The 17,065-nt window shown below is 48.7% G+C and overlaps 1 protein-coding gene across 3 annotated transcripts; it reads right to left on the bottom strand.

Annotated features, from left to right (window-relative positions):
* Positions 1-216: 216 nt before the first annotated feature.
* On the bottom strand, positions 217-17,065 carry LOC137219528 (CD48 antigen-like). Of its 3 annotated transcripts, none has more exons than XM_067728260.1 (8): positions 16,932-17,061; positions 15,638-15,751; positions 11,362-11,742; positions 9,494-9,790; positions 6,827-6,961; positions 6,533-6,624; positions 6,137-6,241; positions 217-4,333 (listed from the first exon to the last, which is right to left on the bottom strand). In XM_067728260.1, exons 1-7 carry the CDS (start codon positions 16,939-16,941, stop codon positions 6,146-6,148), a joined length of 1,125 nt encoding a protein of 374 aa, XP_067584361.1. In that variant the 5' UTR covers positions 16,942-17,061; the 3' UTR covers positions 217-4,333; positions 6,137-6,145. The 3 variants fall into 3 exon arrangements, with proteins under 3 accessions (XP_067584361.1, XP_067584363.1, XP_067584362.1); XM_067728262.1 differs by lacking the exon at positions 16,932-17,061 and adding an exon at positions 16,045-16,166; XM_067728261.1 differs by lacking the exon at positions 6,137-6,241 and having other exon boundaries at positions 16,932-17,065.

The raw sequence follows: 17,065 nt of genomic DNA on the forward strand, positions 1-17,065 counted from the left end.
CGGAGATGGAGAGCTCAGATGTGAAGGCCCCTGGGATCCATTCCGGCAGCATCTGCTTACCTGCCCTGACTCAGGGCTTCCCATGTAGTCCAGTGGTAACTCGGCTTCCAATGTGGCCTATCTTTGGGAAGAGGATGCCCTGGTCAAGCTAACAGGGATATCTAGCCCAGTTAGCAAGTATACTTCTCACTGTAAATTAATAAATAAGCATTCTAGTTTTGTTTACCAGTGTCTTTTAACATTTATTATCAAGATTTTCCATCCCCAAGGCAAAAGGGCAATGGATGAAATGGAGATTCTGGGTTTTGGCTAAGAATCTACATGTCAGACTCTGAACACATGGTGAACACATCAAAGTACAGTTGACCCTTGAACCAGATGAGTTTGAACTGCACAGGTCCACATATATGCTGATTTTCTTCAACAGACGTGTACAACAGTACTGTATGATCCATGGATGTTTGAACCCGTGGAGGTGGAACTATGAATACAGGGGGCTGATTGTAAAGTTATATGTGAATTTTTGACTGCTCAGGGGGTGGGAGCCCCCTACGTTGTTCAAGAGTCAACTGTAATGCCAAACTGTAGGGCTTTGTCATTCACTCATTCCTTCACTCAACCAACATTTACTGGACTACATAACATACTAGCACACACTGAGAAACATCTTGGAAGACAAACTCACAGCCTTTCTTTGCCATGTACATTCCCATTTGGATTTTATGAAGAGTTCGTGTAGGCCCAAGGTTTCAGTTCTCAAGCCTGATCATGAATCAGAATCATCTATTGAGTTTTTAAAAAATATAGATGGTGCCCAGTTTCAGGATAGAGTCCAAGTATCTGTTCCTGAAAGCTCTCCAGTTGATCTAATGAACAGCCCAGATTGTAAGCCATTCACGGGGAGTGTCCATTTGGATCCATCAGACCACTTTGCCTGTACTATATAGACAGATCTACACATATTTGGGGTTATTTCAATAAAGATCCTGAAGGCATCAATCAATACAAAAGAAAGTGAAAAATAAGCATAAGTACGTTAACTGGTTTAGATGATAAACTTCCTGTTGGTGTATATGTGGCTTTATCTATCTGAAGCACAGCTCTGATCATGTCACTGTCCTGCTAAAAATTTTTAATAGGTAATTTTTTTGATTAGTGTTATAAAGAAACTGATGATACAGAAAAAGAGACCGCAGAAGATAACCATTGTTAACTTCTTAACCTACTAGCTTTTAGACTATTTTATGCCCACATAAACATATTTATATATATTTACAATATAGGATAACACTATGCATGTTCCATAACTCATTTAATATTTCATGGGCAACTTTCCATTCAAATATATAAAGATGTAATTTGTAACTTATTCTCCTTATTACATAAATAGTATTCCCTCATGTGGAGAGAGTATACTTTATTTAATTGGTATACAGTGGTCAAGAACTTTAGAATCCAACTCCAAGATTTCAATTCCAGCTCTGCCACCTATTAGTTATGTGACCTTGAGTAAGTTCATTAATTTATCAGTGTTGCAGTTTCCTGGGAATAATAATGGTATTTGCATAATAGGACTGCAGTTTATACTTTGAGGCCTCAATACCCACCTGTCTTTAAACTACAGCCCAGAATAAATGTACCCTGTCACACAGCCTTGTGAAAGTACTATGGAGAAAAATAGACCATGGAGGAGAGAGGAGAGCACCAGGAAGTGTTTGCGGTTTTATATAGGGAGGTCAGGGTGGGTCTTACTGAAGAGTTAACATCTGTACAGAGACCTGAAGGAGGTGAGGGGACGAGACATGTGGATATCTAGAGGGAGAGAATTCTAGAGAGCAAAGGCCTTGAGGAAGGAGCATGCATGTAGTATTGAAGGAATGGCAGGGAGCCCAGTGTCCTAGAGGGGATTAGGAAGGAGGGGAGCATGGGAGATGAGGTCAGCTGATACAGGGCCTTCCAGATAAAGTGGGCCCATGGGGTAGTTCTGAGCTAACGAGTAATGTGACGCAACTTAGGTTCTGAAAAGATAAATCTGGGTGATATTACGAAAATAGACATTAAAGGATTAAAGACAAAAGTAGGAGACTCGGAGGCTACTGCAGTAATCCAGGTGAGAAATGATGACCCTATTGGACTAGGGAGGTGGTGAGAAGTATTTCATTATAAGTATAATTTTTTCATATAGGTATATGAAAATAAGTATTTGAATATATATAGAATGAAAAGATATCAGTATTTTCTAAGAGAGATAGAAGGTGGGGTGTGAGAAAAATAATGAAGTCAAGGATGACACCAAGGTTTTGTGGCCAGAAAAAATGGAAGGATTGAGGTGACATTTGGAGGGATCAGAAATTGTATAGGAAGCATGTTTGGGGAGTTTGAATTTAGATATGTCAAGATGGAGATGCTTGTTATACACGCAAGTGGAGATGTCAAGTAAACAGTTGGATATTTACAATGTGGAGTCCAGGGGAGGGATCATATCTTTAAGTCCCTTTTGCCACATAAGGTCATGTAGTCATGGGATTACTGCATGGCCATAACATCAAAAAGAAATGAGTGTAGACAGTGAAGAGATGTGGTCTGGGTGGTCTGGGTATGAACCCTGGGTTATTCCAAAATTTAGAAGTTGGAGATATCGGAAAGATACTGATAAAGGAAATTAAGGAGCAACCACCCAGTAGGAGGAAAATAATGTGAATAATGAATGCAAAGTGAAAACAGTGTTTCCAGAAAATATAGGTCCACTGCGGCTGAGAAGTTATGGGAAATGAGGATTGAGAATTGACCACTGGATTTAACAACATGAAGTTCCCTGGTGACTGGACAAAAGCAGACTCAACAAAGAGGTAGGGGCAATGGATGACAAGAGACAATTCAAGAGAGAAAGAAATTTCTTCAAATAAAGTATACAAATGGTCAATATGCTCATGAAAACATGTTCATCATGAATCATTTGAGACATGCAATTCATAACCACAATGAGATACCACTTCACCAGCACTAGGATGGCAACAATCAAAAAATAACAAGAGTTGGAGATGATGTGGAGAAATTCTCATACATTGCTGGTGGAAATGTAAAAATGGTGCAGCTGCAGGTGTAAGATGGGAATGAAAGAATAAGAGGAGAATGGAGTACAAGAAGCTTTATGAAGGATAACCCAATGGAAGACGGTAACTTGTTGGATGTCTGGGATGATAGAGAGAAAGGAATCACAGTGTGTGAAATTATTATCCCCTGATATGCCTACATCACTTACACTTGGGAGAACTTCTGTAGGGTACTTAACATCTCTGGATTTTAATTTTCCATTTGTACATTGAGGATATCTGCCTCACATAATTGTTGAATGAAGTTATGAATAACAATGGAAAAGGAAGTTGGCTTGAGAATAGGGATGCTGAAATCCACAATACACATTGAATGAGAGGAAGTAACTCCCACAAGACCCAAGAGGAAGAAGCATCTCTGCTTTTTTTTTTTTTTTTTTTTGCAATACGCTGGCCTCTCACTGTTGTGGCCTCTTCCGTTGCGGAGCACAGGTTCCGGACGTGCAGGCTCAGTGGCCATGGCTCACAGACCCAGTTGCTCTGCAGCATGTGGGATCCTTCTGGACCGGGGCACGAACCCGTGTCCCCTGCATCGGCAGGTGGACTCTCAACCACTGTGCCACCAGGGAAGCCCCAAAGCATCTCTGCTTTGAATGTCTCATCTGAGCCAGAGGGCAGGGTCTCTCAGTCCATGTCTCCCACCCATATCTCCTACCCCACTGTCCACTTAAGGGACAGTTTCTCTTTCAACCACCAACTGCTCCATCCATCATCAGGATGAACTCATTCCAAGTTGGGGCACCTGAGTCAGAAGACCGGGATCCTTGGAAGAGGAACAAATGGAGGATATTCTCCTCCGAATACTCCAGGATTACGAGGTCTTCAGTGACCATGTGGCAAAGGATAAGATATGAATGCTGGAATTGTCCAGTGTTGGATTTAAGGCTTTGCTCTGCCACCAACTATTTTGGGACATTGGTTACTTGTCCTGCAAAATGGGGATAAGTAATACCTACCCTAGAGAGTTCTTATAAGAGTAAGAAGAAATGATCTTTATAAAATGCCTGGGACAAAACCTGGTTCATGATAGACTTGGAAAGTCAAGTTCCCTTCCTCTTTCATTTTTTTTCCTCTTCTGCTTTAGGTGGGGGGGAGGGGTCAATGGGTGGTCACATCTTACAGTGCTTCTGGACTGATGGGCACTGATACCCAGCCATGACCGGTCACCTGGGATGCCAGTGAGAGATGTCATCTTTTTCCTTCTCAGCCTTCTGTTCAGCCTGAGCAGAAAGAGGTTAGAAAGAGCCTTATTATGGAAACTCTGCTCCTCTCTTATTCATGCACCATCTAGCGGGATCCTAGCATAACGTTCAGTCCTTTAGCCCAGAACTTGGCTTTCTGAGGTCAGAAGTGAAGCAGCTGAGCTTGCTGAGCTGGGAGGGGAACCAAGAGACCCAGGAATCTAGGCCAGCAGACAAAGAACCACAGATCATAGTATCAGAGTGAGTCCATTTCTGATTCAAGAGCTGGGACTCAAGGCAGAAGGCGGAGGCTTTGAGGAGGTGAGGACCCCCAGGGAGAGGAGAAGCTTCCCACAATACAGTGCAGGCTACATTAGGTCCTCAGGCAACGTGAAGCTGGATGTGGGTTGGGGAAACCAGGCAGTGTCATTGGAGTTCATCATGTCCTCTTTGCTTCCTTGTGGAGTCACTACCAGAAAGACCTTCAGCAGCCTCTGTGCTCTGGGTCTTGTATGCTCCCAACTCTCTGTGGGAGTTGGGAGTAAGGGTAGCTCAGACACTTCACAGAGAGAGGTGCTTGTCTCCTTGGCACCGGCCCCCTAAAGCCCCAACGCCCTCCTGAGGGAGCCCCAGGTGAGGCTAGCAGGGAAGACTCATGACCAACCCAAAGCAAACCTACGGCAGGGGCCTTGATTATGTCCAAGTTGTCTGAAAAGGACAGATGTGGGAGAAGAGACTATTTTCAAACCTATGGGAACATGTAGAACATGTGACTTGGAAGGGGGTTTTGGGCTGGAATGGTAGGATTCCAACACACAGGGATGGGAGGAAGGGATAGGGAAAGGGAGCCGCCATTTCAGGCAGAGGGATGTGAGTGAGCAAAGAGGAGGCTGACCTAGGATCTGAGGCCAGCGGGGCCGTGGGGTGCTGAGGGTCAGTAGAGGAGGCAGGAGAGGGTTGGCTCAGACCTTCCTACAAGCCTCACCCCTCACCCCTCATAGCAGCCTCATCAAGGGGAGGTGGGAGAGGCACACTGAACTTCCATTCTAATGACCAAGTTCCCCTACCCCAGACAAGGAAGGGCTGAGGCTGCTTTCCTAAGAACACAAGTCCCAACTTGGGTCCCTCTCTGAGAAACAGAAGTCTCAGAAGGTCCAGAAACAGTACAAATTCCTTTTCCCACTCTGCAAGAGGTGGATTTGAGGTCTACGAGCTGAAGCTGAGGTTAGTACTAGTGGTCAGAGAAAAGGGCTGTGGCCCAATGTATAATATACACTGGATACTCCCCCAACATACACACAGACACACACACAAACACACCGCTCGACACAAACCTTTTGCCCTATACAGGGTGCAAAGGAAGCCTCAGGCCAGCCCTCTGTGGGATCCCACCTACCCATGCTGCCTCCACGGACCCCCAACTCAGTTTCCAGCATCAAGGTCCTAACCCCTTCCTCTGCGGCGTGGTCAATATCTTCTACGCAGTCCCCATGCCTGGGCTGTGTTCTCAGAAAGACATATACCAGCCACACAGCAGAGGCTGTGGGAATTATCATGTGCAGGAAGGTTCTCTTTGGGAAGCTTCAGGAGGCGAGTGGTCAGGATATGAGTTAATGATGGAAAAAGAGCCCTCATCTTGCAGGGTGAGAATCCTGAGTGGGAAGGCAGCTTGGAGAGGTGACAGGGGATACGACAAGGCCATGTATGCCCAGGGAGTTGAGGGCAGGAGGGTCGAAGTAACACAGACCAGGGCAGCTGGAGCTGGACCAGGGCTGAGAGATGCAGGTGTCTGCAAGGATCAAGCTCCGAGTGGAGGTGCCCTAGGAGTTCCAGTTCTCCTACCTCCTCCAATTAAATTATCTTCATGGCTTCACTTTCTGGCTTATGGACCTCACTGTAGACAGTATTAACAGGCTCCTTTTCTTCTAAATGTCGCTCACCAATACCCTAGGAATGCAAGACAGAGAGTTCCTAGAACAGCTGAGAGAGGCCCCAGAGGGACCCACATGGGGCCTCTCCAACCAATGCTGCTGACATGAGTTGCACGTGAATTCCCCCAAAGCGCCCAGCACTGCACTGGCCCCAGTTATAAATTTTCTCAGTAAATACCACTGACCACCTGGAAAGAGTTAAAGAGACAGCGGGGCCAGGAAAGGCAGATGACTGGGTTGACAGGCCCAGACCCAGGTGAGGACGGACCCAGGAGAGCCCAGACTGGGCACAGCTCCCAGCTCTCACCTTGCGTGTGCCCTTTCGAGACTCCTGCTGGCTCAGCTCTGCGTACTGGATGCCACTATCATTGTCCCTGTGGTCCTCCTGCAATTCTGTACCTGAATCATACACAGAGTGGAGCTTGAACCTGGGCCTTGAAAACCCTTACGCTCCCCCACTGTTATGAACCCCAAGGCCAAGGCCACACCCACCATTCCCTCTGCAGAGAGATTCCTTGAGCAGCAACATGCAGAAGGAAAGGAGCCAAGGGTCCAGTGGGGGAGGGGAGGTATCAGGGCAGGAGGGAGAAGTGCAACCTGCCTCTTCCAGTCTCCATTTTCTTCTTCTTCCCACGTGTCTTCCAAAGGTACAGTCCTCCTCCAAGGATCAACAGCACAGACACGGCAGCCCCTAGGATGCCTGGCAGGGGGTCAGCAATGACCTGTCCTTGTGAATCTGTTTCCCTCACACAGAGAGAATGAAGAAAGTTAAGGCAAGACAGAACCTAAAATACCCATTGCCAAGGGGAGATAGAGAGAGAGCAGGTGAAGAGCTCTGAAGGATCCAGGTTCAGAAGCTGAAGAGGGTGGAGCATGTCAGGTTCATCCATTCAACCAGGTCCTGAGCTCCTGCTTGGTGCCAGGGGTACTGCGATGAGCAAGATGGGGTCACCCGGGGGGGAAGACTGAGAAAATACCAAAGTCTGCCAGCCAGAGGGACTGCAGTGCAATAGAGGTTTACACCTTGTACACATGTCTTCAGGGAGGGCCTCCCAAAGGAGGTGATGCGTAAACTGAGTCTTGAGGGAGGAATAGGAGTTAACTAGATATTCAGCATGGGCACAGAATTCCAGGAAGGAGGGGCACCACAATTGAGAAATGACTGTGCCAAATCGCCAGCCCTGGGAGCTGCCATCATCCCACTGCAGCAGGGAGGAGCCAGGTGAGGAGGATCAGAGGGAGAAGAGTCTCTTTCCAGAGGGTTTTTTTTTTTTTTTTTTTTGCGGTATGCGGGCCTCTCACTGTTGTGGCCTCTCCCGTTGTGGAGCACAGGCTCCGGACGCGCAGGCTCAGCGGCCATGGCTCACGGACCCAGCCACTCCGCGGCACGTGGGATCTTCCCAGACTGGGGCACGAACCCGCATCTCCTGCATCGGCAGGCGGACTCCCAACCACTGCGCCACCAGGGAAGCCCTCCAGAGGGTTTTGTGGGTCATGCTGAGCACTGAACTTTATCTGAGACTCCAGGATGGGGCTGAGGGGAGAGTAATGTGGGATTTTAAGTGATGCTGACACATCAGTTCCTCCCAGCAGCTCATGGGGGATGGGTGAGAGGGGCAAGACTACACTCAGGATACCGGCTCACTCATTCATTCAATGAAATCCTGAACTGTGAGCAAACAGTGCCAGGAGCTTTGCTTGGTACATGAATTCAAAGGAGAACAAGACATGACCTCTGCCCTCAAGGTGTTCCAGGCTACAGCGGAGACAAACCCATAAACAGCATTGCTATTTAGTGTGGGGTGGCTACGGACTGCTCCTTAAAGGGGATGATGCTTGAGGGCAGGACAGTTATAGCACCTGCAGGGCCCTGTGCCACATGAGATTGAGACACCCTTGTTCAAACTTTATTAATATCAGAACTATAACCAACCACAGGATCCTGTGTTACTGTGCTGGTCGCATACCCATGACCTGAGGGAAATCCTTGAACAGGAATAAGCAAGGAAGTGAAGGACTCTTTTTTTTTTTTTTTTTTTTTTTTTTTTTTTTTGCGGTACGCAGGCCTCTCACTGCTGTGGCCTCTCCCGTTGAGGAGCACAAGCTCTGGACGCGCAGGCTCAGCCGCCATGGCTCACGGGCCCAGCCGCTCCGCGGCACGTGGGATCTTCCCGGACCGGGAGACCGGGGCACGAACTCCTGTCCCCTGCACCGGCAGGCGGACTCTCAACCACTGTGCCACCAGGGAAGCCCGGAAGTGAAGGACTCTTGACTTGGGATGGCTGATGGTAGAGGAAACAGCATTTCCAGAGGCTCAGAAGCTTATAATAGCAGAACACATTCAGGAGCTCCAAGCAAACAATTCCGTGCGAAGTGTATGAGGTAAGAAACATGGGCAGAGGAGCATCTGAGCCCTGAATCCTACAGGGAGCCAGTGGGTCATACTCCTACAGATGACACAGATCAATTTCAAAATCCAATTTCTTTTCAAAAGATTACAGTGGACGCACTATGGATAATGGATGAGGTGGGGGAAGTACTGGAAAGCTATTGCCCTGGACCAGCTCTGACACTGCACTACAGCATATGGGAAGGAAAGAGATGCCCAGCAGGCAGGCAGATAGGCACAGGCAGCAGGGAGCATGGGTCAGGGGAGGTGTGGGCCCTCAGGGAAATACATCTCTAGGGAACACCTCTGCGGGCTGCAGCCCTAGTTCTCCTCACCTCCCCCATCCCACCCCTGCTTTCCCTCCAGGACCAGCTGGGACTGGGAGCTGCTCATCTGGAGCTGGGTGGACAAGATTTGCATCAAAAACAAATCCCTGGGCTTCCCTGGTGGCGCAGTGGTTGAGAGTCCGCCTGCCGATGCAGGGGACACGGGTTCGTGCCCCGGTCCGGGAAGATCTCACATGCCGCGGAGCGGCTGGGCCCGTGAGCCATGGCCGCTGAGCCTGCGCGTCCGGAGCCTGTGCTCCGCAACGGGAGAGGCCGCAACAGTGAGAGGCCCGCTTACCGCAAAAAAAAAAAAACAACCCCAAAACACAAAAAAACAAATCCCTTGTTTCTTAGGGGAAAAAAGAGGGGGTGGAGAGGCGGGCATGGATGTGACAATTAAAAGCAGAGATGAGTTTTCTGTACCTCCCAGACTCCTGTATGGGGTGACCCGATGGAAAGTGGTGCTCATAACAGTGGGGAGAAAAGCCCAGAACCCTCACCCCAGTGCAGCTGAGCTCTGAGAATGCCCCTCCCCTCTGGCAGGTACACTCACCATGGACACAGACTTCCCCAAGGTCTAAGGTGGCAGTTTTCTGGTCCACCTGGTTGCTGACCACACAGGTGAAGCTGGCACTGGGCTGCCTCAGGGGCAGGTTCACAGGCAAGGTCCAGGAGTTGGGGGCTGGTCCCAGTGTCACGCTCTGCTCCAGCTCCCTGGGGAGGCCCTTGCTCTGCCAGGTCACCGTCAGGTCCTCTGTGGCCCCTGAGGCTCTGCACTCCAGGGTGACATTGCACCAGCCTGGTGTGATGGACAGTAACTTGAACAGGATCTGGGGAAGGGGCACCGGCTCTAGGGTAAGAGGGACAAAAGAATGGAGCCTCACATGAGTGGAGAACAATACAGTCTGCACATTCTCATCCATCATCTCATTGAAACCCTGGCATCCTCCCTTTAATGATGGTGAATGCATTTTACAAGTAAAACACAATTCGCTCAATACTTACTACATAGCAAGTGACAATGAAGAAGGGAGACACTGAGTTAAGTCCTATGATATTTCACTAGATTGAGCAAGCCTTAAAAATCTCCAGCAAGAAAATAAAACCTGGATACCACCTACCCAAGGCACATTATTTCTAAGAAAATGGGGTTTCCTCTGGAAGGGGAAGAAGTCTGGGATAGAAAAGCTAGTCCCAGATCAGGACTTGCCCTCTTCTGCTCAGATAATGCCTGGGTTTGCATAACCCGTAGAGAAGGAGGACATCTGGCCAGCAATGGGAGCCCAGAGGAAGGCCCTGTGCTCCCAACAGTGGAGACATTTGCAGGAGATGCGGTGGTAGCAACTAGGAATGACGAGTCTGAGTCTGGTTAGAATATGCCGCTGAACTTGAGAAGTGACATATTGATAACTTGGTCTTAGAAATCACACGGGGACCTAAAGCTATAACAGCCACTCTCTCACAGCAGGTATTTTCCTATGCAGACAGGGACTTTAGGGAAAGAAAGTGTTGGCTAAGTGAGGTTCTTTGGAAGTGTTGCAGTATAACCTTTCTCCCACGTCTATTGAGGCTTCTAGAGCTGGATTTGTGGAGTCTGCGAGTGAGGCTGGCCTTGGGCTGCTGAGTGAAAGGAGAGGAGGCACTAACTACGTGGGTTTATGAATTGTGGTAGGTGAATAATGGACCCCAAATACGTCCACGTCGATCCTCAGAACTTGTGAATATGTTAGGTTACATGGCAAAATGGAATTAAGGTAACAGGTAGAATTTAGGTTGCTAATCAGTTGACTTTAAAATAAGGAGATTGTTCTGACTACCTGGATGGGACCAATGTAATCACAAGCGTCCCTGAACGTGGAAGAAGGAGGAAGAGGAAGGAGGTTGGAGGGATAAGAATGTGAGAAGAATTGGTCCCACTATGGCCAGGTAATGTAAGCAACCACTAGAAGGTAGAAAAGACAAATAAATGAATCTCCTGGAAACTCTAGAAAGGAACACAGCCCTGCCAGCACCTCGACATGGGCCCAGTGAGACCCGTATTTGACTTCTGACCTACAGCACAGTGATCCTAAATTTGTGTTTTATGAAGCATCTAAATTATAGCAATTTGTTCTAGCAGCAGTAGACAACCAATACACAAATGAAGTAAATCTAGACCTATAAAGTACAACAATTGTTTCGGCAATATCATTTCCCCAAATTTCCATTCTCCTCTCCCAAAATACTGAAGTGGTTTATCCCTGCTGGGAATCTCAGCTCTGCTCACCATTTGCAGTAAACCCACTTACCTTCATTGCAGAGGAGAAAATAGAATCTGAAGGCTGGTGTCTGGAAGGAATCTTGAAAAATGGGACCTGTGTGAAACTCGTAGCACAAAAGAAGGAGGTAAGCCATGGCATGGGGTCAGATGCTGTCACTTACCATAGACGGTAAGGGGGAAAACTTGGTTACGTTCTATTCCTCCAGTGAAGCTGGCTCGAGCCCGGTACAGTCCACTGTCCTCAGAGGTCAGGTTCTCAATCTTCAGGGACAAGATGCTGGGCACATGGACCCTCTGCTGATACTTGTCCTGGAGGCTGACCCAAGTGGGAGCGTCTGCTTCAGCACCGACTCGCAGCAGGACTCTGTAATTTGAGTCAGGGCCAAAGCCCCATGTGACCTCCTCCAGGTGAGCTTCTTGCTTCCTGGTCACGTTAAACGATACAGAACCTCCTCGGACCCTGTGCAGAGGAACATGGACTCCAGAATCCTGAACTCCAGAACCATGTGTCCCAGAACTCTTGACCCCAGGGCAGCAGACGCCTAGGGCATTGGAAACAGGAAATGTATTTTTTTTTCAGTAACAATAAAGGAGAAAACCACAAAACCCATCTTTTAAACGAAATTCATCCAATATACTCCCTTGATTCTTAGGAGGAAGCCTAGTAAAATGAATCTGAAGCAATTCTAGAATTAAGTCCTGGCTCTAGTGAATTGTAACCTTGAACAGGTTACTTAAACTTGCTAACCTGCAGTTTCCTCACCTGCTTCATAATGACAGTATAAACTGAATGAGATCATGGATCAAAAGCACCTGGCAGGGGCTTCCATGGCGGTGCAGTTGTTAAGAATCTGCCTGCCAATGCAGGGGACATGGGTTCGAGCCCTGGTCCAGGAAGATCTCACATGCTGTGGAGCAACTAAGCCCGTGTGCTGCAACTACTGAGCCTGCACTCTAGAGCCCGTGAGCCACAACTACTGAGTCTGTGTGCCACAACTACTGAAGCCCGCATGCCTAGAGCCCGGGCTCCGCAACAAGAGAAGCCACTGCAATGAGAAGCCCGCGCACCGCAAGGAAGAGTAGCCCCCGCTCGCCGCAACTAGAGAAAGCCCACGCGCAGCAACGAAGACCCAACACAGCCAAAAATAAAATAAATAAATTTATCAAAAAGAGAAAAAGCACCTAGCAGAGTTTCTGTCAAACCAAATGCATAACTGTAGGAGGAGCTTCTTAAGTGTCTCCTCACGTTCACATCCTTGTGTAATGCCCTCCCCTAGAGCGTGGGCTGCACCTAGTGACTGGCTTCTAAGGAATGGACCACAGCAGACTTGATGAATGTCACTCAGTGATACTAGGTTATAGGAGACTGTGACTTCCCTCTTGCTCTCTCTCTCCTTCACTCCCTCTTTTGCTCGCTCTGAGAAACCCAGCTGCCGTGTTGTCAGCTGTCCTAAGGAGAGGCCCACGTGACAAGGAACCGAGGGAGCCTCTGGCCAACATCCGGGGAGGAACAGGGACCCTCAGTCCAGCAGCCACAGGAACTGCCTCCCATCAGCAATCACATGAGTAGGCTTGGAAGCACATCCTGCCCAGCTAACCCTGAGCTGATGCAGCCCCAGCCAGGACCTTGATTTCAGTCTGGGAGACCCTGAGCCAGAGGACCCAGCTGAACAGCTCCTCCGTTTTGACCCACAGAAACTGTGAGACTATGCCTGGTGGTGTTTTAGGTACTGAGTTTTGGGGTGACAGGTTACACAGCAGTAGATAGCTAATACAGATATGAAGGCTGCTCTCTTTCCTGCTCCTTCTAGGCAGTGTAGTAGGCAGGACAGGCTAGGCTGTGCTGCATAACAAACAGTTACAATACCTCAGGGTCTTAGAACAAGGGGAGTTTATATCCCCCACCATGGGTTCCGTGAGAGAGTGAGGAGGGTGTCCTGTCCCACATGGCAGAGGTTCCACCTCCTTGTGGCTGCACCCGTGGAACCCACAGCATCCTCGCAGGCTCCCAGCCCCGCAGCAGGGAGGGGAGACAGGAGAATCACACAGGGGGTTTCACTGTATCTGTCCAGAAGGAGCATGACCCCTGCTCTTGCTTTGTGGCCAGCATTTGTCACAAGGCTCTGGCTAACTGCCAGGGACTAGAACATGAGGGGAAGCATGATCATTTAGTGAGCTCTGCTGTCCCTGCCACCAAGACAGCACTTCCCTAGCCAGGCCCCAAGAGGCCGCATTAGGCCTTCCTTGGTCATTTTCCTGCAGAACTGTGACCAGTGGGCACATTCGCCTCAGGGCCACCTCCTCCAGAGCCCACCCTCCCGCTTCAGACACAGACCGCAGGGACCCAATACCCTCTTTCCTTCCTGGGGACCAAGGTAGGACAGAACAGGACCAGGGAAAGTGTCTTATCCTGAAAAGATGATCAATCTGCTTCTTCCACCAGGTCAGGATCCATCTGCCTGGGTTGGCCTCTGGTTTCCAAGGTCCCAATCCTCTCTCCAATTCAATAAATCCTCATTATTTCAGGCCTGCCTCCCTCCTGCTGTACTTATTCCCATTCCTGGCTCTCAATGGAAGCAGAGAATAGCTCGTGCCAGCGTTCATATGCACAAGTATTTCAGATATTTCTTTGTATTTATTTAATCACTAAGTCACTTAACCAGGCATCTCCTCCAGGTCAGATCTTAGGGGGGATCTCCCCAGGCTCCTCCTGTTACAGAGAAGGAGGCGCCCCAGGGGGAGAACTTGTCCTGGGTCACACAGGGCAGAGCCACACCTGGAGCCAGGGCTCCTGTCTCCCAGCCCAGTGCTTCTCCACTGCAGGAGCCGCCCAACACCTCCCCCACCCTGTCCCTGTCCTCCCCAGGAGCTCCCCTGCCAGCACTGCTCTCTCATCACCAGGATCAGAGCAGTTCCTGGAGACTCATCCTCCAACTTTCCTCTCCTAGGAAAGGGGAAGCAAGTACTTAGAGGGGTTTAGCAGGGCAAGGACTTCTGGCAGGCTGAGAGGGTTAGACAGCAGCCTAACCAGACTCCCCACTTGCTGCAAAGGAGGGAACCAGGGAGAGAAGGGGCTCAGCCTTCAGGCTGCAGGGAGGACCCACCCAGAAGGGAATGGTGAGCCCAGCTGCGAGGAAGATGGAAGAAGACGTAGAAAGAGGAAGGCGGCAAGAGCTGTGATCTACGAAAGATCTAATCCTGAAGAAGAAAATAAAGCCGGGGGGTGTGGTTACAAACAAGACAGAGTAAAAGTTTATGTAAATAATATAAAATTTAACACTTACAAATCAACTTAAAATTTTGTCCATTTCCCTCCTCTCTCTCTCCCTCTCTCTCTCTCTCTTATGTAATCTTCCAACCCCAGAGCCTACGGAGAAAACTCTAAATAACAGAACATATTTTCCAGTTATGTAAAATTGAAGAGGAGGCCTACATTTTACTGTAGACATAAATTTAACTTGTTAAAAAAGAGGTCATGTTTTACAAAGCTCATTCTTATTTCAAGACATCTGTTTATAAAAGTTCTCTAATTCATTAAATTTCATATAACTCCTGCAAGTTTATTTAGTGGCTGGGTTACTAAAACAAAAAATTAAAACAATAAAAGCTTTCCAACTTTCTCCAGAATTCATAATTCACTGGGTATTAGTATTTCCTCATTCGTTTTTACTTAATTTCCTTATACATAATCATATAATCTCCCAGGAAGTCCTGTATGTGATTACGGTGTTGTCCAGTCTTCATTTCATTTTCACTTAACTCTCTATTGTTTCTACTTCCATTTCTCTTCTCCCGAAGTCCACTCCCTTCTGGAGCCCGCATTACCAGTCTACTGTTCCTTCTGTAGTTTCTCCATGTTCTTTCTACAAGTGGGTATACAGAAACCCTTAAATTTTAGAGGCTGCTGTTCCTTTTATCAAAGCAGAATTGCACTGTATTCAACATCTTTCATCTTGCTCAAGAAACCCAGACTAGAGTTGCTTCCTCCATCTCAGACGCAGGGTTCTGGTTGGCCCCCTCCCCCATAGGACAACTGTACAGGCTGCCAGTTCCCCTCTGAGTCCAGACCAGGGGAGCTTCATTCCCCAGCCCTTCCACGCCAAGGAGCAGGTTTCTTTGTCTCCCTCCCTCTTCCCAGGCAGCTCCATGCTCTCCCAGCCTCTCTGTTATTGCACAGAAGCAGCCTCACCTCCCTGGAAATGTTTCCCTTAATGCAGCCAAGACTGCCTGAGCACAGGGGTCCCAGGCTCGCCACAACCAAAAGGCCATTTTGTTTTTCTGTTCACCCCAGGGCTCTAAACCAAATGCACTGTATTTGCTAAATAATTACAGAGCTGTTTTGTCTTTTTGTTCACCAAAGACTTTAGACGTGGACAGGGGACATTGCCTCCCTGCTCCCCCCAAAGGCCCTCCCTCCCAGCAGCCCGGGCCACTCACTGAGGAGTAGGCTGGTGAATCCCAGGAGCCGGGAGGCCCAGCAGAGATGGGGGTCTTCTGAGCAGGGCCCCATCACAGGCTGCCTGCCCGCCTGTGCAGCTGTGGAAGAAAGGTCTAGGAGGAGGGGCAGGAGAGAAGGGAAGCGTCACTCAGAGGGACACTTAGGCTCTTCCCCACCCCTAGGGCGGGGCTAGCATGATTATGCTCTGGGTTGGCAGCCCACCAGCCTGTAGTAAGCCACTCAGATGTTTCCTATTACTATCCCCAGCACTTACAGTAGGACCTCAATAAACAAGTGCAGAATAAATGCACAAACAACTTCACTACTGGAGACGCCCCATCCCTGTGGTCACACCAGCTTGTTCGTCTCACACTCCCCACACTAGCACTCACTATAACTCCCTTACCTGTTTCCCTGGGGTTAGGCTGAGCCGCTCATCAGTGTCTGCCTATGATTGAGCACAGAAGTCATGCTATTTCAGCCAGGGTAGGCTGGGCCTCTGCTGCCTTGGGTGCTGTCTCCTCCGTCTTTACACTGTTTAATGAGTTTGGTTTTCCATAAACTTCAAATGTCAGTTGCTTAAGTAAGAAGCAAAGCTCTTAAGTAAGAACAAAGCTCTTTGGGGGAAGTGTCAACTCCCCATATCACAAATGCAAATATTGGCATTTACTGCTTGCACCCTTCTGGCTTTCCAGCTGCCCCTAGTGTTACTTATTCTCCCTACACACAGGGCAAAGCCAGACCCCACGGTATCTGATAGGCTCTTGTCTGCCTCCTTCCTACCATTTCCCTTTAAGCCTCTGCCAGGCCTGCTCCTGCTATCACAGAGGGGCAGGAATAGATATCTACACACCCCTCCTGGCCACAGCCTCAGCTGCCTCAGACCCACTCCCACCTACTGAGGCTCGGGCTCTGGCCTCTTCTCACCAGACTGAATACCCCACAACATCGGAGAACTCTTGGGCCCACACCGTAGGGGACCAGCACCATGTGCCTAACTCCTGGGCAGTGCCTCCTTCTCATCCCCACTAAGACTTCCCCCTCCGCTGCCCCAAGGCTGAGGAGCCCCATGCAGGACTGGCCCCATGACCATGCACTCAACATAGTCATGGCACTGTATATTAAACCCATTTTATGGATGTGAAAACTGAGACCAAGCGAGGCAGTGTAATCTGCAAAAGGTCATACGGTGAATCAAGCGTAGGGTCTGGGCTCTCGACAACAAACTCTAGAAAAAAACCCCCAACAACACAGCCACTGTCCCATCCCACTGTGTGGCCTTAAGCAAGTCACCTGAGTCCATTCTGTGCTCCTTAAATTGCTCTGCTGAATCCCAGACAAGAGAATATCCAACGCTGGCTTATTCCCTCCAACCTCCTCTAGTAATGGGGAAATTACTGCAAAAGGTAATGAGTCCTGTGGTCAGA

This window comes from Pseudorca crassidens, chromosome 2 (genome assembly GCF_039906515.1).
Source record: "Pseudorca crassidens isolate mPseCra1 chromosome 2, mPseCra1.hap1, whole genome shotgun sequence".
Lineage (NCBI taxonomy): Eukaryota > Metazoa > Chordata > Mammalia > Artiodactyla > Delphinidae > Pseudorca > Pseudorca crassidens.

Excerpts from the sequence above, each read along its gene's own strand:
- LOC137219528 (XM_067728260.1), bottom strand. Across the intron at positions 11,743-15,637 it reads ATTCACCAGCCTACTCCTCA|GCGTCTGCTGCCCTGGGGTC; the intron begins GTGAGTGGCCCG and ends CCAATGCCCTAG. Across the intron at positions 6,625-6,826 it reads GAAAATGGAGACTGGAAGAG|GTACAGAATTGCAGGAGGAC; the intron begins GCAGGTTGCACT and ends TGTATGATTCAG.